At 46.5% G+C, this 23,825-nt stretch overlaps 1 protein-coding gene across 1 annotated transcript in view; it reads right to left on the bottom strand.

The window, feature by feature from the left end:
• The window catches only part of EDARADD (EDAR associated via death domain), a 404,069-nt gene that overhangs the window by 49,728 nt on the left and 330,516 nt on the right, over window positions 1-23,825 (bottom strand). The window contains exon 5 of the mRNA XM_078646952.1: window positions 11,444-11,489. Coding sequence (XP_078503078.1) covers window positions 11,444-11,489 — 46 coding nt within the window. The remainder of the gene's footprint in view (window positions 1-11,443; window positions 11,490-23,825) is intronic.

Raw genomic sequence — 23,825 nt, 5'->3', positions numbered from 1 at the left:
GAGCAGCTGGGGGGCAGCAGGAACCCGGGCCGGACAATGCGGCATTGATGGCCGCAATCAACCAGTCCCGGGACATGTTGCGCGCTGAGATCGGAGCAGTGGGTGCGGATGTCACGCTCCTGCGGCAGGATTTAAGGAACACTGTGTCCCGCTTTACGGAGGCCGAGACTAGGATCTCGGGGTGGAAGACGATGTCGCAGCCCTGAAGCGTCAGGTGGCCAATATGGAAAGCATCCAAAAAGGCCTGGCGCTGCGGGCTGAAGATGCAGAGGGACGGGCGCGACGGAATAACCTGCGCCTTGTTGGATTTCCGGAGGGCTGTGAGAAAGGCAATATGGAGAAGTTCTTGACTCAGTGGCTGGAAGGCTGGCTTCCCCCCGATGCCATGTCCCGATGCTTTGTGGTGGAGCGGGCCCACAGAGCTCTTATCCAGAAACCTCCGATAGGGGCCCGGCCGCGACCGGTGATCGCGAAACTGTTGAACTATTATGACCGCGAATTAATTCTGAAACAGGCTAGAGCCAAGGAACCCCTGGTGTATGAGAACTGCCGCATCATGATCTTTCCGGACTACATGCGCCTGGTGCAGCAGCAGCGTCAGTCGTTCCCTGCGGCCAAGGCCCGTCTCAGGGACCTCAAGCTTCCGTATGCCTTGCTGTTCCCAGCCCGCCTGCAGGTGGTGTTCCAGTCGCGCACCCACTTCTTTCATACTCTGGAGGAGGTTTTTAAGTGGAATGATGAGACGGTGAGAGAGCGGCCACACACAACGCCGGGGCTTGACTCGGACTCCTCCATGAGCGAGGCACAGTCGAAATCCTCCAGGGGATCTTGCCGGGAGGGAAACTGGCGATCCCGTTCTTGACGGCGTTCTGCATCCGGTGGGGCATCGGCCCGGCGGTCCCCGGCCCCTGTCCAACAAACAGCGGACCATTGAGTCTTGTATCCTACGGTTAATGTGATGTTGGATTGTTCCTCCTAGGGGACTGCTAGTTATGTCTGATCCCTTTAGAGGGAGGGAGGTGTGTTACGGGCTAATCCCCCTTTGGTCTGGTACTGATGGGGGTGGGCCAGGGAGGTATGGGCTGTAGGGTGGGGATCCATTTGCGTGGGAGACTTTGGGCCCCACGTTGGGGGCCGGAAGCCAACCTTGCCACGGCAGGTACTTCAACTGTTTTGAGGTATGGGGTGAAGGGGTGGGGGGGTCAGTTGTTTGGGGAGGGGTTTGTTCTGGTTGGGTTTGAGTCGTACAGTCACGGGGGGTTCCCTACATTTGATTTATGCACGCCCGCACGCCCGGTGTTTGTGCGGTGAACAGAGACGATCTCTGAAGGCACATAGCACAGTTAAAGCCTCGGGGTCCCGAAATACCCTTCGTATTCTTAGCTGGAATGTGCGTGGGGTCTTAGACAAAATCAAGAGGGGAGCAGTGCTACGCCAAGCGAAACAAGCTGGGGCTGATATATTTCTGCTACAAGAAACCCAGTTGCTAGGCACTGAGGCCCTGTGCTTGCAACGCTACGTCTTCCAGCAGGTCTTTCATGCAGGCTTTGTGAGGGGGTCCAGGGGAGTGGCCATACTGGTGCATCGTAGAATTCCCTTCATTCACACGAAATTATGGGCTGATACACAATGGAGGTATTTGTTTGTCATGGGCATGGTTGGGGAGGACCCTCTAGTGTTGGGCTGCATCTATTCCCCACCACTATTGCACTGGTCACTGGTGGAGAAATTTTTTGCGATCTGGGCGGACATCCTGGATGCGCTTGCGGCGGTTGGAGGAGACTGGAACGATGTTCTGGATGTCACCAAGGATAGATACAGACCGGGGCCCGAGTGTAGGCCATTCCACGAAGCTGCAGGATATGGAGGTGGGGCTGGACTGGGTGGACACGTGGCGGCGCCTCCACGGGGATAAACGGGAGTACACATTTCTCTCTGCCATTCACAAATCCTTCTCCAGGTTGGATTACATTTTTGTACCCAGAGAAGCGGCCGGGCGAGTAGAATCGGCGGCAATCCTCCCGTGTGGCCTTTCTGACCATTCGCCCATCTCTGTTGAGCTTCGGATGGGCAGGGGGAGGCAGCCATTCCGCTGGTGCCTGTCGGTGTGGCACCTACAACAGGAAGACTATGGGAGGCATATGCGTGAGGCAATATCCGATTATTTAGTCTGGAATGTAGGTTCAGTCTCTAGCACCGAGACGCTATGGGAGGCACTGAAACCCACTCTGTGGAGTGTGGATATTGCCTGGTGTACGGCGGCTCGAAATCAGCGTCGGGCAGATCTGGTACGCGCTGAGGCGGAGATTGAGGAGTTGGAGCGCCAGGGACGTTCGGTGTGTGAGACTCAGGAGGTGAGCCAGCTCCTTCTGGCTCAACAGTCGGCCCTCCTTCTGGATGAGGCACGGCAGGTATGGCTTGCTGCGCGCAGCAGAATTTGTCAGTGGGGGGGATAAGTCCGTCAAAATGCTGCATCGGCTCTGTTAGGGGACCTTTCATGCGCAGACGTTGCCGGGGATCCTTGATGGAGCGGGTGTCCCACTGACTGACCCAGGGGAATTGGCGGAGAGCTTCGCTGCGTACTATGCAGACTTATATGCCCCACAGGAGTGCCTGCCGGAATATATGGTGGGCAAGTTTATAGCTGACTTGCCTCCTAGAGCGGTATCGGACGAGGTGCGGGATCGGTTGGAGCTCCCCCTGATGGATGAGGAACCGGGCACGGCCCTGGGTGAGCTCAATTCGGGGGAAGCCCCCGGTCCGAATGGATTCCCCAGTGAGTTCTTCAAGAAATATAATGTAGAATTAGCCCCTCATTATCGGGCGGCATTGGAGGAGGCCAGGGACCAGGGCAGGCTCCCTCCGGACTGGAGGCATGCAGAAGTGGTGGTGTTCCACAAGCCAGGTCGACCCCCAGAACAACATGTCTCATATCGCCCAATTTCGCTCTTGAATGTTGAAGCCAAAGTCTTGGCTAAAGCATTAGCCAACCGGCTTCTTCCTCATATCTCAGAGCTTATTCACCCGGACCAGGCTGGCTTTATGCCTCATAGGGCGACCAGGCATAATATTCGACGGGCGCATGTGGCGGTGGAGGCGGTCCGACGCACTGGGCAGCAGGCAGCGCTCCTCCTCGCTGACATGGACAGGGCATTCAATTCGTTAAGCTGGGTCTATTTGTTCTCGTTACTGCCACGGCTCAATCTTGGGCCTCATTTCCTGTCCTATCTGCGTCTTCTCTACACTGATTTGACGGCCTCGGTTCGAGTGGTGGGGTGGTCTCGTCTAGGTTTCAGATTCGGCGAGGTACCCCGCAGGGGTGCCCCCTCTCGCCCTCCCTTTTTGCCTTGGCTATGGAGCCTCTGGCGGCGTGGGTACGCATTGATGCGCAGCTGAGCGGGTTTGAGTGGGCACAGGGGCCGTCTGGCAGGATTGCATTGTACGCAGACGATATCCTCTTCTTTCTTACGGATCTCAATAGATCGGGCCGCGTCTCCCGCGGATAATGCAGATCTTCGGTGAGTCATCGGGGCACTATATGAACCCTCGCAAGTCCACATTATGGGTGCTGGGGGAGCGGACACAAGTAGGTAATTGGGCGTCTTCACTCCAGGTGGCAGTGGGGGGTCTCAAGTATCTGGGGGTTTTCTTGTCGGAGGTCCCGGCCGAATCCTGGGAACGAAACCAGGCGCCGGTGTGGGAACGTGTGCAGGCTGACCTCAAAACCTGGTCGTGTATGCCGCTTACTATAAATGGTAGGTTGGCGACTTTTAAAATGGTAGCACCCCCCCGCCTGCTGTACCAACTGCGAAATCACCCGTATCCGATATCGCCCGGATCGTTGCGGCAGGTGAACTCCGCCCTAGGGCAGTTTTTGTGGGGGGGAGGCGCAGTACGCATGGCATTGCACACGTGTTTCCTCTCCACCTATTGTGGGGGACTGGCGACCTCAGACATCCTTTCATACTATCAGGCCTCCCACCTTTTTGTATTGAATGAGTGGTGGTATGGTGACAGGGGGGACCCGGCGTATGCCATGGAACGCTACTGGATGGGATCCCATACGTTACACACCATCCTTTACAAGGCGTTGTTGCAGAGTGTGCTGCCGGCGGCCACTTGGGTGGTGTTTCGCATCTGTCTGCAGGTTTTGCGCTGGATGGGGTGGTGGAATACCCTGACTACAGAGACCCCCTTATAGAACAATGGGCGGTTTCCCGGCCTGGCGACACTACATTGCTTTAGGGGATGGGACAACATAGGCATTTCGACTCTGGGAGATGTATTGCGGGGTACAACACTTAAGTCCTTCCAGGATCTTCGGGAGGAATTTGGTATGCCTCGGTCCCAGTTTTTTAGATACCTCCAATTTCGCCATGCATTATTCCCCAGCCTGGAGGGGTTGGAGTCCCTCCCTGACTTTAGCCTGCTGGAGGTGAAAGTGTTCATGGGGGACCTGGAGACGAAGAAAATTTCCCACATTTACCAAACACTAGTTACACACTGTTCCCCCACACTGCAGAGACTCCGGGAGCAATGGGAGGAGGACGAAGGCGGGCTAGAGGAAGAGGACTGGAGGGAAGCCCTGGCCGCTCCCAGGGGTGCCGCCATAGCCATGCGTCTCTGCCTTATCCAATTTAAGTACCTCCATAGTGTCTACTTTACCAGGGTTCGGACTGATTGCCTCACCTGACTGCCTCCACTGTAACAGGGAGGAAGGGTCCTTCATGCATACAGTCTGGAGCTGTGGATTCCTTGATTCTGGTTCTGGAGGGGGTCCGGGCCTGTCTATCTGAGGTATTGGGATGGGTGCTCCCGCGTACGCCACAGTTTGCCCTACTGCATGTAATGGATGGGGTGGGGGATAACCTCTACAAAAGGCACCTGATGTTAGTTGGCCTTACAACGTCCAAAAGAGACATTGCTAAAGGGTGGAAGGAATAACTGGCCCCGTCCAAGGCCGTCTGGAAAAGGGGGTTTGTTAGAACTGGCTATTTCTGGTAGGCTAAGGCTGACGCCAAAGCCAGGCAGAAACCACCATTCTAGTCAGGGCGAGGGAGTCACACGCCAAGATAACCCCTGCTCACCCCCTTGGTAGCTTGGCACGAGCAGTGAGGCTAAACTCGGAGGCAATGTGTAAAGCATTTGCGCAAGCACACAACAGCAACAACATCCTAGGCACACCATAAAAGGAACTCCACACAAGCTTATATGAAAATAACTTCTATATTGTCAAAACCACATCAGATAGAAATCACACATGTACATTGTGCCAACTGGCACGGGCAATATTCATAAGGGATTATTAACAAGACAGGGCCACATGGGCCACTGTCAGAATCAACACTTTTAGAAATACTGTCAGAAATTAGAATAAAAGTATATAAAATCACTGTAGCACAAGATAACAGTTATAAATCACAACCAGTAACTACTGGTAAAGGTAGGTACACACTACGCAATACTAATACCATAGGCCTAGATCATGCATGGACACATAACCTCTCTAGTATAAACTATACTAGGCAAAACACAACCACCTAAGAATAAAATACGTTTAGGGGTAGAAGCAAAAACACATTACACATGATGCATCAAAAACACATTCAGCGGTGTAGGGAAAAAGGTAAACACATGATGCATAAAGCATTCAGAGGTGTAAGGAAAGAAAACACATGATGCATAAAACATTCAGAGGTGTAAGGAAAGAAAACACATGATGCATAAAACATTCAGAGGTGCAAGGAAAGAAAACACATGATGCCTAAAACATTCAGAGGTGTAAGATCAAAGGAGACACATGATGCCTAAAAACATTCAGAGGTGCCAGAACATAACTCAATAGCGCAAAAACACATGATGCCTAAAAACATTCAGAGGTGTAAGATCAAGGTGCGTAATCATATTAAATGTATTACATTTCCTAGCACCATATCACATTGCACAAAACTCACATTAGGCAATTACCATCACATAGATAATCACATTGCGCCTAAATAAAATCACATACCAGCCCCCATCTAATAAAGGGACTAAGGAGCCCTGTGTCCAGAATGTCAGGGCACGCTGCCATGCAGCGCCAGTTAGGGGTGCGCCACCGGCGCAAAACCTAAACGGTGCAGGTGCCCACTACTTGCTGGGCACCTGGGAAGATCCCAAGACCTAAACGGTGCAGCTGCCCACTAATTGCTGGGCAGCTGGGAAACATCAAAAACTGCGACAGGGCCCTCACTGACCCTTTGGCACAAACTGCGCCCACTGCTGGAGCCACACAGGCTCTGGGCATATCACTAGCCCCAGACATTGGAGCCACACAGGCTCTTAAACTAACTTTGCCCCCTAAGAGCCCTCTCTGGGCTCGCAAAACAACAAGGGGGGGGGGGCAGGGAGCCTCTCTGGGCCCTACACCAAGAAATGCCCCTGAGCCTCTCTGGCTCGCAAAACAAGTGAGGCGCCTGGGGCCTTCTTGGGGCTTCGAATAATCAAGAAACTGGCCAAAAGAAATGAATCAAGAAACTGTCCAAAAGAAATGCCCCCTGAAGCCCTCGTGGCTTCATACTAACAACGAGCGCGAGATCGCGCTACTGGGGGGGGCGGATACCGACAATGTGTCCCGGTGCCCCTCCCTTCTCCTCTGCCCCACTCACCGGGTTTCCTCAGGCAGCGAGGGGCTCCTCTGGGCAGCGCGGGGCTCTCCTTCCTCCAATGGAGCCCCGCCTGCGCCTTCCGCCGCCTCAGCTCTTCTTCTCCGGGGCTCCCTCTGCACATGGGAGCCCCGCGACAGGCCGCGCTACCTCTTCTCTTCCCGGGGCTCTCTCCAGATCACGGGAGCCCCGGGCGGCCATCACTCCTCTCCGCCTCTTCCCCGGCCGCACTTCCTCTCCATGGCAGGCCCCGCCTTCGTCACGGCCGGGCCTGCCTGACTTCCGGTTTTCGAGGGCCGCCAATGGCAGCGCGGCCCTCGGTGGGGAGGCGGGCGCAGCGCCTCCTTCAAGGTCTCCGGGCCGGCGGCGGTGATTCCACGAGGCACAACATGAGGGGTGGGCACCCTCGATAATAAATATAAAAATAAAAGCACTATTAAGCGCTTGGGGCAAAGTACAGCGCTCCTAGTGCTGTAAGTACAAATAAAGCGCTCTCAAGCGCTTGGGGGAAATAAAGCGCTCCGAAGCGCTAGAAAGGGGCTCAGGGGGAAGCACAGCACTTCCAGGTGCTAGAAATACAAATCAAGCGCTCCCTGCAGGAAAATGCAGCTTCTCCATGCTGCAAAGGTCCCAGAGATTCCCAGGGGGCAAATCCAAGTCCCCCCATCAGCCCAAGCAAGGCAGAGGGGTCCCTCAGGAGTCCTCCAGGCAACCAGGAAAGTCCATCAGGTGTCCAGGGGCTGGGCAGGGCCCAGGGATTCCCCTGAGCCCAAGCAGCAGCACGCCCCTGGCAGATTCAAGTCCAAAAACAAGAACATTTTGGAAGGGGACACAGCCCCTTCTTATACAGAGAAAAGTCTTTGAAGTCTTAAGGGTGCAGGCAGTGTGAGAACCAGCTTGAACTGGTTATAGGGACTTCCTTTCAGTATCAGGGACAGAGGTGACAGTCGCCCAGCGGGGAGGTGGAGCCAGCATTGTGGCAGGCAGGCACAGCCTCATTCACTCCCAGGTGCTATCTCCTCCCACTTCCCTGGCAGCAGATGCTGCCTTTCATCCACGGGCTGACTCAGACAACCTCCTGGGGCTCCCCAGCCCCTGTCATCCTCAAACCAGACAGTCAATCCACAAACAGGCCCAGGCACTCTGGGCCAGGCTCACCAGCCAATCACACGCCAGGCACAAATTACACAAATATGCCAACTTCTAAAAGTGGCACTTCTAGACTAGACACAATCATGCCGCATACACCATTACGCAGCATTCAATCTCACGAGTTTGCACATGTCAAACTCGACCCTGCACTCCCCACACATCAGGAACTACCATGGGCATACATATTCCCCATTCATTCCTATGGGAGGGCAGGTCACTCACCACACATACACAGAGAGCACACGCACTTTACACTGTACCACAGTGAAAAAGTGCGCAGAGGCCTAAAATCACCAACACCAGGTTCTAAAAACAGGCTAGGAAAAAGCAAAAAGTTTCGGGGTGAACCTGCCAAAAGGGCCAGGTCCAACACGGTTGGATTTCTGTATGGGGCTGGAGCAGCCGATATTCGTGGCCAGGGGATGCCCGCGGAAACATTATAAAATCTGGAACCGCTGGGCGGATTATAGGAGTCTGTGGCTTGAACCCCCTGTGGAGCAGGAGGACCTTCCCCGGGAGGGATGATGGGGTAGGAGGTACGGAGCTGAGGGACATGGGGCTAGGGAGGCGGGCGTGCATGTACATGCTTTATCTTTTTTCGCAGTATACTTCTCGATATGAATGGGTAGGGCCTGGTGGTGGTTGTGTGACTCTGGGGGGTGGGTAGTTGAGGAGGAGGGGAGTTGGGGGGCCGGGCTTTGGGGCGGGAGGAGTGAGGGAGGGGCGGTTGTTCAAAGAGTGCTTGGTTATCCACTTGCTGGTTTGTGCATGTAAAGTGAAAAGTCGATTGCCCTTGGATACTGTCATGTTTGTGATCTACAGCCGTTCCTGAGTTACAGGGCCCTGCATAATATGTGCAGTCTGACAATAAAATCTGTTTAAAAAAAAATAAAAATAAGGAGAGGAGGTGGGATGTAAGTCCCTTTTAAGTTTATATTAAAAACAATAGGTTTCTCAAGCACAGTGCACGTGCTGTGCAGGTGAAACCTAAAAATCAAGCATTCCAGCATACTGTTAAAAGCTGTCTGCCTTATCTGTGGGAAGAGATCTCATCTTGACAATGATTGGGCTTAAATAGTGTGATCAGTTTTCGTAGAAGTATCGTAAATTCGTGCAGCCTGGGGAAGTTAAGAAAAAAAGTTCCACACAAAAGTGAATGAACACAGTAAATCGATCACTAATAAGTGTCCCCTTTTAAGATACATTAAATACAAGAGATTTCACAAGCACATGCAAGCACTGTGCAGGCAAAACCTAACAACGAGACAAAAGCAGGAAAAAGCACTCAAAACATCACCTATGTAGTGAATAAAGAGCAGTTTTCATCAATCATCGTTAGGGAGAAGGAAAGAACTCCCTGACAGATAATAACGGAGGGACCAATTCACAGAACTAATCTGAGACAAAATCCTAAACTTACTACTTTTGGTATTCACAGAAGGCATTTAGTAGAAGTAAAGTTAGGATTTTGTTTTAAGTTAGGATTTTGTCTTAAGACCAAAACTTAAGACAAATTTAAGTTTAACTTAAGGCAACATCCTAACTAAAGACAAAATCCTAACTTAAGAATAAAACCTAACTTTACTACTACTAAGTGTCTTTTGTGAATATCAAAAGTAGTAAGTTTAGGATTTTGTCTCAGATTAGTTCTGTGAATCGTCCCTGGAGCGAACAGGAAGTGGTGCAGTGGCCAGACCTGCTTACTCGAGAGCTGGGGATCCTGGGTCGAGTCTCGGTGGCATTGCAAAACATCCTGTGATCCTATTCAAATCACTTAGGGCCAGATGTACAACGGTTTTTTGGGGGGCCCAAATGGATTTTAGCCCCGTTTGTGCCCGCAAAAAAACTGTGGCCCATGTACTAATCCTATTTTGCGCATCACAAATCAATAAGCAAGTCGCAAAAAAGGATTAGCGACTCGCTATTAGGAAGGGGCGTTTCAAGGGCGTTCCTTCCTAATAGCGATTCCGAAAGATATGTATGAATGTTTTGCAACTGAAATTTCGGTTGCAAAACACTTGCAGTTTACCACCCTTCTCAGAAGGGTGGTAAACCATTCACAAACGGGAAAGGGTCCCTAAGGGACCCCTTCCACTTTGTGAACGGGTGTGCACATTTTTTTTCAGAGCAGGCAGTGGTCCCATGGACCACTACCTGCCCTTAAAAAAAATGAAACAAATATGTTTCAATTTTATTTTTTTTAATGCATCCTGTTTTTTTTTAAGGAAAACGGGCTGCATTTAAAAATACCTGCTTCATTTATAAGCAGTCCCAGACATGGAGGTCTGCTGACCCCAGCAGGCTACCATCCCTGGGAGGTCCAGCCATTCCAAATGGGGTCGCAAATTGCTACGGGCTCATTAATATGCATGAGGCATGCAATTTGCGACCCCATTGGGAATCTCTAACAGCGCCTCAGACACTGTTGTACATTGAAAATTGGAACTGGCAAATTGCGACACACAATTTGGTGCAATTGGCAAGTCACAATTTCCAATGGCCGTACATCTAGCCCTAAATCTCTTCGGGTGATACATTTTTACATAATTATGCTACAAGAACAAAAGGCAAAACTTTATGAAAATATTGTTCCACCAAAGTGGATGTTAATAGTATTTCAGCGGAGAGAAAACTGATAAGAGAAGCATGCGAGCAACAAGCATTTTTAAATGCAGGAAAATATGCTACTGCTAAAAGAAATGGACAAAATGTAAGTGGTACGCACAGGAACCAATGAGAAGCCAGGAAAGAGAGTAGGCGTGATGTAAGTCCATTTTAGGTTTATTTTGAAAACAATAGACTTCTCAAGCATAGCTTAAGCGCTGAGCAGGCTAAACCTAAAAACATGGGACAGGAAGGAGAAAGCAGTAAAAACGAGACAAAAGCAGGAGAAAGCACTCCGAAAAACGGGCAGGAAGCAGAGCGGTGCAGCAGCATGGGAGAGCTAGGCCTGCTGTGCCATGGTGGGAGCACCTTTTTTTATAGGTACCTTTCACTACACCTTGCATTAAATGTTTAAAGCGAGGGGGGTGTAATAGTTGACCTTCTATCAATACTGACTGAATTATCTTTGGGATTTTTTGTGAATACAAACAAAGCACAAGTTATGTGATTTTTCCCTTAACTGTCTAATTACTTTAAGAACTCACAAGGGATGGACGGCATGCTGCACGAATCAAAAGATTTCATGAAAGGAGATATGTTAGTTAGGAGGATTACAGTGAATAGATAATCTCAACACATTTCATAGATAATCGCCACAGACTTTGTGTTGTGTTCCTTACTTTTAAATCTATATGACTGTACTGACAGTCGGCTCCGCAGTGATTTGAGAAAGGTGTTTGACCTGAAGATTGCCTTACCCCATAGAAAACAGAAATCAGAATGTGATCTTTCTCTAAAGAGGACCGTCCGGCTTAACATTTTTTTGTGTAGATTTAGCACATTATTTATGTTGCTAGTTTGACCATTCTGCTTTATTTATCATTAACGTTTGACCATTCTGCTTTATTTATCATTAAGTATTCCAACCCTTAAGGGGCTCAGTCGCGTGGCGCGTGGCGCAACTAAGTGGCTCCACTAGGCGCAGGGGTGTGGGGGGTGCCTGTTCATTCTTAACAAATGTAACACAAGAGCCAACACTGTACCTGATTGTGACTGTTCACTGTTTCTTGTATCTTCATTTTCTTCAGGCTACAAGGATTAAAAATATAATTGACACATTTTAGAACATTAAAATAGTATGTAAAGTAAGCATCTGTGCAACCTAAAGACTCCGTAAGCTATCAGCTAGTAGGAGGCAGAAGTGGAAGCAAGAGAACCGCAAAACTGACTATACGCGTTTACAAATATCTTAGGCCATAGGACTTGTACATCCAGGTCACACGTCAGTTTAACCCCTGTGCCATTTCCAAAAGATCTGTCTACTTGTAGATTGCTTTTCAATTCCTCTGAAGCAGTTCTTCCTCTTTATAAATACAAAGTTGCATTTTTCAGGTCAGGCAGTAGAGCACGTCTAACTCTTTTATTCTCAACAGGACTCTAAACCTGAATTCAATGGATGCCAGAAATAATGTGGTACCTCGTCGGCTTCTGACAGATTCTAGTATTCAAGCAGACTGTATTGTTGTTTTTCAAAGACATACACGGAGAATCCCTGCCATCATTGACACAAAAGTTGGACAGCCGAAATCAACACACTTCTGAGACTCCCATAGCACCAGCAGTGAACATTTTGTCATAGGCACTTTCCCAATTACAGATATTGGGGATTCCATATTATTATCATTGCATTATCTATCGCCACAGGAACATCACTTTTGTGACGTTCCGTTGGCGATAGGGGCCTTGCCTTATGCACAAGGCCCCGTTAAGCCACTTAACATGGCTTAACTCTACCTTGTACATAAGGCACCCTTTCATGCTATGTTTGGCATAAAAGGGGCGTGGCATGGGTGTTTTGGTGGGCGTTCCACTGTAACACCCATTGTATTTGACGCTGCCCCTTATGTACAAGGGTGGCGTAAATAGGAGGCAGTGCCAAAATGAAGACCTGGAAAACCCTGGCCTTAAGTTGGCGAAACAAGGAGAAATGCATTATTTCTCCTTGTTTTTGTTTTTTCCATGTGTGCTGCCATCGTGCAGCACACATTGAGAAAGCAAAATGCCATGGTTTGTTTATGTGCAGGATGGTGTCCCTTCCTGTACATAAACAAACCTTTTAAAAAATTCCATTTTCTAACTTTCATTTGTGCTGCATGAAGCATCACACATAACAGTTATAAAATGAAATTTTAGGATTGTTTATGTGCAGGAAGGGACAACTTCCTACACATAACCAATCCTCCCCTGCACACAGATACCCTTGCACTCTGGTGCAAGGGTGCCTGTGTTGGCGCTAAGCTGTTACATTTAGCACCAACGCAGGGGGAAACACAAGGCTGCACCACATTCTTGTAAATATGGCGCAGCCTTACGTTTCCGAAGTGGCGGAGCGTGTAATTAAGCCCAGGAGGCCAACGACATGCTCCACCACTTCTATTGTACATATCCCCCTATATTTCCTAAGTTTCAAATATGTCAATCACCTGGTAATCTTGCTTGTTTTCTTAAACAAAATACATTCTGCTGAGTACTCAGTTTTTAGGATGGCTGACTAGTTTATTCAGTGGCTCTGAAAATGCAATTTCTATCATACTCTATCCTCTTGATAATAGGATGTGGAGAACATCTTGTTGGCTCTTCGTCTCTGACCATCATTTCAAGTGCAGGCATCTGTTGTTGTCTTCATCCAGCTTATAGATGGTGGCAAAGTAGTCCACGTTAGGAAGTGAAGTTATAAGCTTTGCTCCATTCTCCTAAACCGCATCTATTACAAAGTTAGAAAATCATAAACTTTAGAATGCCACTTACCATGGCAAGAGTCCCTGGAACCGTCAGCTCCCTGGTGCCGCCTACAACAGTGTCTCCACAGTATAATCACAAGCCAGCTTTAGGATCATATACACAGCTCAGTAAAGTCTTATAAGGCACACTCATTTGCCTATTAACACTTCCCTTTTCTATTGTTTGTTGCTCGAAATGACTACTGGGTGTCTTGTGGGCAATTCAAATCATGCATACCACTAGTAAATATGTGCCTGATTACGAGTCCGTACTCATGGTGCTGGTCTGACCACTGTCACACTGTGGGCCCGCCTGAAGTATCATGAATGTGAAGGCCGGGCCGCCACGAGACTGCTGGCTACGCCGGGAATAAGGATCCTGCTGGGCCAGAGGCCTGCAACCGGCCTGAATATGCTGGTGGTGCCTGCTGATGGCACTACCTTGCATATTACAAGTTGCCTCTTCACCACCCTTTTTATTGCCATGAGCCTACCATTAAATGGGTGACAAAGAGGCCCTGTTGGCCCCCTGTCGTATCTGTGCCTGGGGGTGCATGCAAGGGGGCACATGAGGTGCCCCCTGTAATTGCACACCTGTTCCTGCACTGTAGTGTAGTTCCTATATCCCTGATAGGCTCTGCTCATTGGAATAATATACACTATAGATTTGACATAGGACTGAGGTCAGTATGTCTCTATTGAGTACATTAAACTTAATTACTTGTGTGCCAGCTAACTCAGAGGTCACTAGAAACTTTCTCTAATGAACAACAAGGGATTAGTTTCTGACAACCGCATTAACATGACAACTTTGAAACTTTGTTTCCCTTAGAGTCGGAACAATATCTTCAGAGTCGTGGAAACAATAGATTACAGTTTCACTCAGTCAATTGTGCATGCTTCATTTCTACAGAGTTGCATAGAAATAGAGAGACAGGCGTTTCAATAAAAGGGTTTATTGAACAGTCTTATTTCTCATGCAAGAGATATGAGCTGTTACAATCGTAAGACAGACTGCAAAATATAATACTGTAATAGCATGGTCTATAGCTATGACATATATAAAAATACATGCATAAATAACTCAGGCTAAAATACTCAACTGGTGCTTCTAAAATAATCCTACCCCAGTGTACCTAACCTAAGTGTAGTACAAGGGAAGAAGTAGGTGCTGTTTTAGCTATAGTCTAGTTTAGTTTTAGTTTTAGTTTTGCCAAGAATTGCCAAAAGTTTCTCTAGGTTCTACTCAGCTCCATACCTTAGAATGAGAGATGTTGGTATCTCTTTCCCGGGACTCGATCTCTAACACCCCGCAAGGGGAGTCAGAAACACTGGACCTGGATTATGGGCGTGGAGGATGACAGCGTCTGGTCAGTGCGTCGGTTGGGGACTTGACTTCCCCAGGGACGTACTGTGGTAAGCCGCATCGCGCAAGTAGGTAGCCAAACCGCACCGTGCCTTGCCGTAGCAAGTGAATGTATATGTATACCTTGAAGATGTTTAGGAGTGCCAGTATTGACGTACAAGTCGGGCATATGAACGTCGTGAATGAACCCCTAAGGAATAGATGTTCATGCATAAGAAATGAGTTATTGGAGAAATCTATTTACGGTATCTAAATCGACACACAACACCCACTCCACTTTCGTATGAATGACATTACTAAATCCTAAACATGTTTAAACATATCTAAAATATATCTACACACGAAGTGCTAAAACATGTTTCAAAAACATATTTCTACAATGCATCTAAAAGTGTTGTTATGCATAAAAATGCAATGATGATGTACATATTAAAACAATTATTAATTCTAAGCATATGTTTACATTCGATTGCTAACTGGATGAATCATGAAAATATACATTTATGAAATGGCTCGTAAATACAGAAGAAAAAAGGTCCGAAACCATTTCATGTCAGATTACATAAAACTGTTTGTATGTGGACAAGGTCATATATTGTCTCTGGAAGTATTCAATAAGCAGATTATTTGTGCCAAAAATGAAAAATAAAAATTAGAAAAAATAAATAAAAAATTATAGGAATAAATTCCAAAGTTAGTACCTTGTTTTGAAAAAATGAAGGTCAGATTCAGAGTCTCTCAGTACACTGTGTGCCAAAATCAAAAGTCAGTGTTAGGGCTTGGAAAAAACATGAAATCTTTTATTTCTGTAGAAAAAAGTCATCTACCGTTGTAGGTGACAGTTGGAATACCTCGTTTAGAGGATTACCGCACATAGATGTGAACTATCGCCTTCAGCATCGGTCTCAGCAGCAATGTTCGAATTGAATGCTACCTGCACACCTGTTGATTCCTCTTGTACCTCAGCAGTTGCAATTTGCGTCTGCTGGATCTCAATGAATGCCATCATCAGGATTGGTAGCCGCTGGGGACAACACAGAGCATGGCCCGTTACAGGGTCCAGCAGTGTATTGACATCCGTAGGCATGACTGATGGGAGTGTTAGACAGATGTCTTCAAAAATCACTGGGGGTAGATTCTGTTTAGGTAATCAGAGGCAGGAATCTGGTTCAATATTATTAAATGTACAAAGCCTCTGACACCATAGATTACACAGGTTATTTTTTGTTCAAGTCCTATTTATTGACTATGAACGCTATTTGTCTTAGCACATTATTTTAGGGTTCAAACAGGTACACATGGGGTGTGAACAACTCAGCTTAGAGTATCTCCTTATGACATAAAGTGCATTCACTATTTACAACAACATATAAAAAACACAATTGCAAAATTACAATGACAGAAACGGTCCACAAAAAAAGAAAAGTGAGTTAATGTGACAGCAAAATCTTATTTACAAATGGTATTTCAAGGTCCTACCATACATCTAAGAGAGATTATGTTATTGTCCCTGGGGAATATTATCAATTTGTCCCTCCAAGGTAAAAGTAAGTTGTCCTGTAGCTTGCCAGGGACAGTCATGTATTCAAAGTTATAAGATGCCTGATTGTGAGATACGTCTCTCACTATATGTCCCAAGTATTTAATTGGATCATATGGCTTGTGTCTCTCCTGGCACTTAAGTTGAGCCTACGCGTTTCGACCTGGATAGAAATCTTGACAGGATAGGAAATTTAAGGCAGGTCTTCATCAGGGCTCACAGTAGGTGTTGAGGATCATCATGTCACACCCGAGTGTGGAAAAGTCTGTACTGGATTCGTTGAGTACTGGTAAGGCAATCCCTCCACAGCGGCGGCGGAGAGAGAAGCAACACGCCAACGAGGAGACGCCGGGAATGTAACGACCCCCTGCTCCTCCACCTTGCGGAGAATACGTCCCGCAAACGACGACGCTGTGGCGCTATAAAGGAAATTTCCACATTTCCCCAGTAACTAAAGACTGCGGACACACAGCCATTCCGGCTAGTGAGTAACCCCGCCTCCTGATACTTACCAGTACTCAACGAATCCAGTACAGACTTTTCCACACTCGGGTGTGACATGATGATCCTCAACACCTACTGTGAAATACCATTTGTAAATAAGATTTTGCTGTCACATTAACTCACTTTTCTTTTTTTGTGGACCGTTTCTGTCATTGTAATTTTGCAATTGTGTTTTTTATATGTTGTTGTAAATAGTGAATGCACTTTATGTCATAAGGAGATACTCTAAGCTGAGTTGTTCACACCCCATGTGTACCTGTTTGAACCCTAAAATAATGTGCTAAGACAAATAGCGTTCATAGTCAATAAATAGGACTTGAACAAAAAATAACCTGTGTAATCTATGGTGTCAGAGGCTTTGTACATTTAATAATTTAGACAGATGTCTGGCACGCATTCTTCACCGCAAAGCAGAAGGCGTAGCCGTAGAACAGGTAAGATGCAATCTTGCCAGACTGGTCTGAATGACAGAAACCATGTGGTATTTAATTCTCGTAGATGAGGTAAACCCCAAATTTGGACGATGCGCTCACGACACTTCATCTACTGCAGAGCTCTCTCCACGGTGAACTGGGTGTCGCTGATGATTTGGCTTGCAATATCGTAGCAGTAGGAGCAAAAATAATATCCCTGCAACGAGTCCCAAAAGTAGGGGGAGTCCGCCAAACACAGAGTGCGCGAATATTGGAATTATTCCGAGGACTGCTTGTAAAGGTGCTAACAGTCCGGAAAACACGGAATTAAACACATGTACAATACTGCTCGTATCAGACATGTTTAAGATACGGCCTAAAATTTCTGAGAAAATGTATAGGGCAGTTTGTATTCAAAAGGGCATGTATCTCTGCAGAAGTCCTTGCGACTTGTAGATCATAGGTCCCTTTGGCCGAGGTCAGTGGCACAGTTTTTTGCAAAACAATAGCTTTCATTCTTCTTAGAGTATCAATTTGTATAGAAGAGATGTTCAGTGAAGGCCATAGAGTGACTCCCTGGCTGTCTTGGTTTGTGGAAACAATACTTGCATACAGCAAGTGACTATGGATGTAACAGTCACTAGATATGGTATACCTAGCAACATGTCACAGCAGCTGTGATCGTTCAACATGAGGTAACTTCCATTTGAAAGTTGTCCAAAAATGGTATTAATCACTGCAGCTGGTGAATCTTGCAGGTGACAGGATAAGTTGTTAGAAGAACCATCGCAGGCCCTGTGTAAATTAATACCCTGACTAAGAAGAGAATCACTTAGTGCGTTTTTACAGTTAGTACCGCTAAGGAACGCTTCACGTCCCCCACTCCAACATCTATGTGTGTATGGAAAATCCCAGGATGTCTTGATGTATTCTTTACCCAACCTTTCATATTTTCCTGTTGGTATGTGTTTTAGGCAATACTGAAAATTGAAAATTGTAACAGGCAGAGTGATTTTTCCATGTATTATCCATTCAGTAGCTGTTTTTTCTGCCACCGTGAATGGTAATCTTTCCAGTTCTTCAATGCTCAGCACCGTACAGTCTGCTCCCCTTTGTGCCAATTTGATCGGTTTATCAGTGAGCTTGAATTATGAAAACAATGACGTAGTGTTGATTAAACGCCAAGGCACATAGCCTGAACGCAAGTTTTGTAGCGTCTAGCCTAATAGCATGATAGAACGTAGCTGAAACTGACCATGTTGCAACATGACCAAGTCCTGTTCCATGATGTCTATGGCAGAAGACACAATGCAGTCCAATGAATATATCCTGGACGACATAGTCATTGACCCATTGTCTACTACAGAGAGAGATTTCTCTAAATGAATACGATCAATTTCTCGTATTCGTTCTGCAGTCTCTGCTTGGGTAATCATCCATATTTCATTATTTGCAGCATATTTTTCTCTGTACCTTGTGTATTTCTCATAGATCTTTCAAGAGATACGAGGATTGTGAACTGTGAGAACCAAGAAGCAAGGTTGTATTGTTCCACAGTGTATCCTTTATGGTACTATTTCACATTTGTTGTCAGAATCACTTTTTCACTTTGCAGTAGCATTAATACTAATGAGGTCCTGAAGAAAGCACTAGGTGTACATCTACCTTTAGGTGCTGAAACATGTTGACCGATTCATTTTCTACGGACAGCTATCTGTTGAAACTGTTCTTATGCACTGTTTTTAACCTTTGATCATATCAGACAATAATAAATTTGGGGTCTGATTACGCTTCAATTTTAGATTTCACATCACTTATTGCACTGCACTTTCCCATACACTCTAAGTGAACATTTGCTCACATCTGTATTGACATCTAAAACATCCTTGGGCTCCTCCATCATTAGGGTGGAGTTGAAGCCCTTTTAAAGGAGACTCAGATGATGAAGCATGTCACCTGGAATGGTGAGTGATGGGAATTCATACAATTTTTGTATATTCCACTAGAGTCTTGGACAGTTAGAGTATTTGTGTTCTCTATCACTAAAACCTCGGGATATATGTTGTGTTTTTTGAGAATCAACAGATGCCAGATTCCGAGGGCAGTCTGAGGTGATGCTTAGGTGATGTTTAGGTATGCCTTAGTCTACTTGCTGTAACTGGTGATTGTTGAAGGCATGATAAATTAACAAAGGAGGGAGGTAGAGTAACACAGAAGGATTCTTACTCCACAAACATATTCATATAAACAAAAGGAATCCTACTGGGGTAAAGAAAGAGTGTTCGTCACGGTGGTGTGGGAGCACTCAGTGTTTGATAAAATACCCCTCACACACCAAAAGGCCCCTTGGTGTCATGCTTCATCATTGGGGTCTTCGCACCCTTCTAACGGGATGCGGCGTGCTGCGACCTACGACTACGCGGGAGCACTTATAGTAATGACTATATGTGGTGCATGTGTGTGGGTATATTATATACGTGAGTGGTGGGTTGAGGTGAAAAAATTAAAAAGCACCTGGCTCGTGGGTTGACTAGAAAAAAGTGCCCTTGTTTAATTCATGTTTAATACTGAGCCCTCTAATCTGTCTATCGCTACAAACATTAGCTAATTATGAGCTATAACCACAACAATAATTATTCATACATGTAAAATGTAAACTCGAAGGTTCCAACGATGTCATATCACTTTCACGCTTGCTTGGTTGAGAAGCGTCTGTCCTTAACGCATGCGAAATAGAAACGGTCTCACAGAGCATGCGTGCTCCCACACCACCGTGACGAACACTCTTTCTTTACCCCAGTAGGATTCCTTTTGTTTATATGATTGTTAAAGGCATGTCAGGGGACCATGTAGCCTAATATAGGCAGGCCATTCCATAGAGGTTGTTCTCCTTCACATTGTAAATGCCCCTCCTTAAAAGCTTCTGCAATACCCTCTGCAGGAGTCTGCTCCTAAGGAACACCTGCACATGTCTATCTGCACTTTCAAGCAGCACTTTCCTCAGTGCTGCCTACTGTGCATCGTTCTATCTAGGGTGCTGTTCTAAAATGCAACGCGCTTATAACCAATTGGGCTGAGTGTGCTCTTTATGAAGGCAATATGAAGAAATTTAACAAACCTATTGGTGCTTGGCTACAGTAACACGTTAAGTGCCATATTTTCTGCCATATTTTCTGCTCATGCTAACTCTGCTCAATGAATGTGTCCATCTTCCAGGCAAGACGTATCCTGGCACACAATATGTCTGATCATCTACTTCATCTAGGTGACCAGACATCACACCCCACTCTGCACATTATGTATAGCCATCCTCAATCTAAGGCCCAAAGCATTAGAGGAATTTTTGAAGAGTCATTGTTTCTCAATTATTTTTTTTATTTTATTTATTTGTGTGTCTTCTTACAAAATACAAACTCCACCTAACTATATTTCAGAGCGATGGACCAGAGGACAGGAGTCCAAACACCACACTGGATTTCAACCATGCATTAACTGGTGAAATAGAAGAACGTAAATCTACACATACATAAGGTTTAGCGATTGCTGTTATGTGTGAACACATGTCCCTTGTACTGTATTGAAGACAGGTCCCTTGTGGAGTATTGAAGAAGAGTGTGAAGACTTTAAAATGGCCTCGGTATATTGCTGAAATGTAGCTGATGTGGTGCCTGTAGGGGAGGTAGGTGTGTTTCTTTAGAAAATGAGTTGGACTTCAGTTGTAAAACTTACCTCCTAGTTGAGATGGAAGAAGTAGTATGGGGGGTGTGTGTCTGATATGCAGACTATTACATAACGGTGCAGATTTCACCCAACGGTGGATGTATGACATTACAATGCATGCTTTTACCAGGCATGCTTTTACATCGCAGTTTTTACAACGCATACCATTACAACGCATAGCGCTTTGGGGTGCTGGATAGTGAATAGTTTAATTTACTATTCCAACTCCAGTCCCCATGGATAGTAGGGAAGGTGTTGGATAGTAAATTAAATCTATTCCCTATCCTAGAGCGCCCCCCAGCGCAATGCGTTGTAATGGTTTGCGTTGTAAAAGTTGCGATGTAAAGGCACTGCGTGGTAAAAGTTGCGTTGTAAAGGATGTTTCCCCCCAACGGTATCATGGCACTGAATAGCAGATGTTTATTGTCACACAACTCTATGGTACTCATTCTATCGACCAGGATGAAAGGCTGAGTGGATACATCGGGATTCGAACCTGTGACTTTGAAGTCAAACAGAATCCGATACAGTGGACCCACTATTCACACAATTGTTAGAGGCTTTCTATGGTGGACGGGCACAATGAAGAATGGCAGATCTTTTTAGTGTCCAGTAATTGGTCTGTTTATTGAAGGGGTATATGAGATAAAGAATTCCAACTGCGTGGAAGAATTGCGCAGCAAGGGGACTTTCCTTGCTGATGAAAAAGTACTGATGTGTTGGGGGAGAGAGGTGGGAGAGGTGGGAGAGGAAGAGGAACTCTTGTAGGGGCGGTAACTGCTGGAAAATAGACAACCCTAGTCTAAGATTCAATGAGCATTATTGACGAAAAGGGCATTCGGAGTCATATAGTCATCTAGTCGTATGACAATTAGTTATTACTTGTTTGGAGGTGAGGCGTAAACGAGGTAAAGCAGTAAACCTACTTGTTCAGTCTTGGGCCTTTCCCATGCAAGCTGCTGCTCTCATTGCTGGTCGGCCCGAGGGTCGTATGCTGTCACACATCACTGACTCACAGCTCACAAACTACATGCAAAATTGCCAGGTATTGTCCTCTGTAGCCACACCAGGCCAGGGTTTATGTGACATAATGTCTGTGTCCGACATTTTGCATCTAACCTGACTGCCCTTAGTAACACATATACTCTACCTTACAGAGATACGACCTTACTCGACTTACCACTGTTTTCAATAAACTGAAATAAAAAGGTATTCTCTTACTTTCACAGTGCTCTGAAGCTGTACTAATAGCAGAGAGTGTGATTTGAAAGTGCCAGATAACAATAGCAACAACATCTGTGTGATATCAGCAAAAATGGTAAGAAACGTTGAGGGAAGAGGTTTGGTTTAGTCTGTGTAATCTTTCTTAAACTTTAGAATGTTGGTGTTCCATCTGAAGGCCATAAGCATTACCTTTCTTTGTCAGAAAATTCAGATAAGTCTGCACAGCAATCGGAACCCACTCAGGGCGCATCCTGGCTGTCGGACTAAATCAATGAACACAGGTTATTAATATCTGAAAATAAATCTAATAAACACTTATCTGAGATGTGCAGTTTTAAACAGTGTGTTCTTTAGTTGTGTAAATTGCTTGCAACCATGTATTTTTGGATACAGTCTTGCACTTGCCAACAAATAGGTTGTGTGATAAAATTACATTTGTCCTTGGAATATTCTGTGTTCTCTCAGTATGGTATGGTGCAACCTTCCTTGTTTGGCATCATTGTCATGTGTATTGGAGTGGTGAACCGGAGGCATGCAAGACATACGTAAACATTTGGTTAAGCTCCGATCCCTCTACCCACGTTGATGTCTCGGCCGAGAGATCGCAGGACGGGTTACCTTGACTCCCTGAACATCGTTACACACGCTTGGCACCACCTGGTGGATGTGCAAGCCTGTTCGCTTCTGTATGCCCCTAAAGCACTTTTGTCCTGGTGTTCGTGGCTTGCCCCATGCAAGGACAGAGGTATGCAAGACATACATAAACATTCAGTTTAAGCCCCCAAGGCTTGTGTCGCGTTTTTAAATTAGGGAGATTCAGGTTCCAGATTGCTTAATACCACCACCCCTTCCAGTTACACATTTAAACAAGCTACAGTCAGTGACAGTGAACTTTGTTGCCAGGCGTTACCTTTGATTGAATCTCCAGTCCCGTCCTTCGGGTGATGGGTGTTTATTGACAGTTGCACTTTCGCCTGGAAAGAGTGCAAGCCTGTTTGTAACGCAGCTGGTCCCTTCATCAGACAGGCTTTCCCGGCTACGACCTTGCGCGACACACTCCCTGTGCGCAGACTTCATGCTAATGTCCTCTCGAAGCTGCCCTGGACTGAATAAAAGATCTCATGGGAGTGATGCTTGCTTGTGCACTGGCCAGCTGAGCTCAGAGGGCTTGAGAACCGCAGCCAGCTCCCTCTGCAGATTTTTGCAGATTTTTGTTTCCTTTCAAAAGCCGTCAGTGCTATAGGAGGCACCGTAGCTCATGAGGTCACGCTTCCTGTTGCAGCAACAGGCTTAAGGTGTTACTAGCCAATGGGATGCCGAGGATGCTTCTTACACTGATGACTTTTGAAAATAGACACGGTTTTGACCAATCAGACGTCTGCCCGTGAGAAAGAATTCAGTTACTGCCTGGATTAGAACAGCTCAAACGTATGTCTCTACTGAGGCGTTTACTCCATTTTTTAGAGCAAAATGTCAGCTATACCACCGGCTATAAGTGCTGTGAAGGAAAGAGCCAGTGGCATTAATAAAAACAAGCACAAGCGCAGCAGGCTGCCAGGAGCAGAGGAAGGCGCGCGTGCCAGCAGGGGGGCGGAGGGGGGCTGCGAGATTCACTTGCAGGAGCGATAATTGCTGCCATATGGCGGTGCTCGCTCCCGCAAGTGAATCTCCTGACGTGCACGCGTTGCCATTGAAGGCAATGGAACGCGTGCACGTGCTTGGCTGCAAAGCCAAAGCGATCCCAAAAGGTATTTTTGCCTCTGCAGCGCATGTGTGCTGCATAGGCGAGACCTAAAAAAAGGGTGGTGGTATGTACGAACCCTATCTTGCGAGTCAGTGACTTACAAAATAGTGTTTGCAAGTCACTTTTACAAAGGG

This window comes from Lissotriton helveticus, chromosome 6, assembly GCF_964261635.1.
Source record: "Lissotriton helveticus chromosome 6, aLisHel1.1, whole genome shotgun sequence".
Lineage (NCBI taxonomy): Eukaryota > Metazoa > Chordata > Amphibia > Caudata > Salamandridae > Lissotriton > Lissotriton helveticus.
This window is presented reverse-complemented; position numbering and strand designations above follow the sequence as displayed.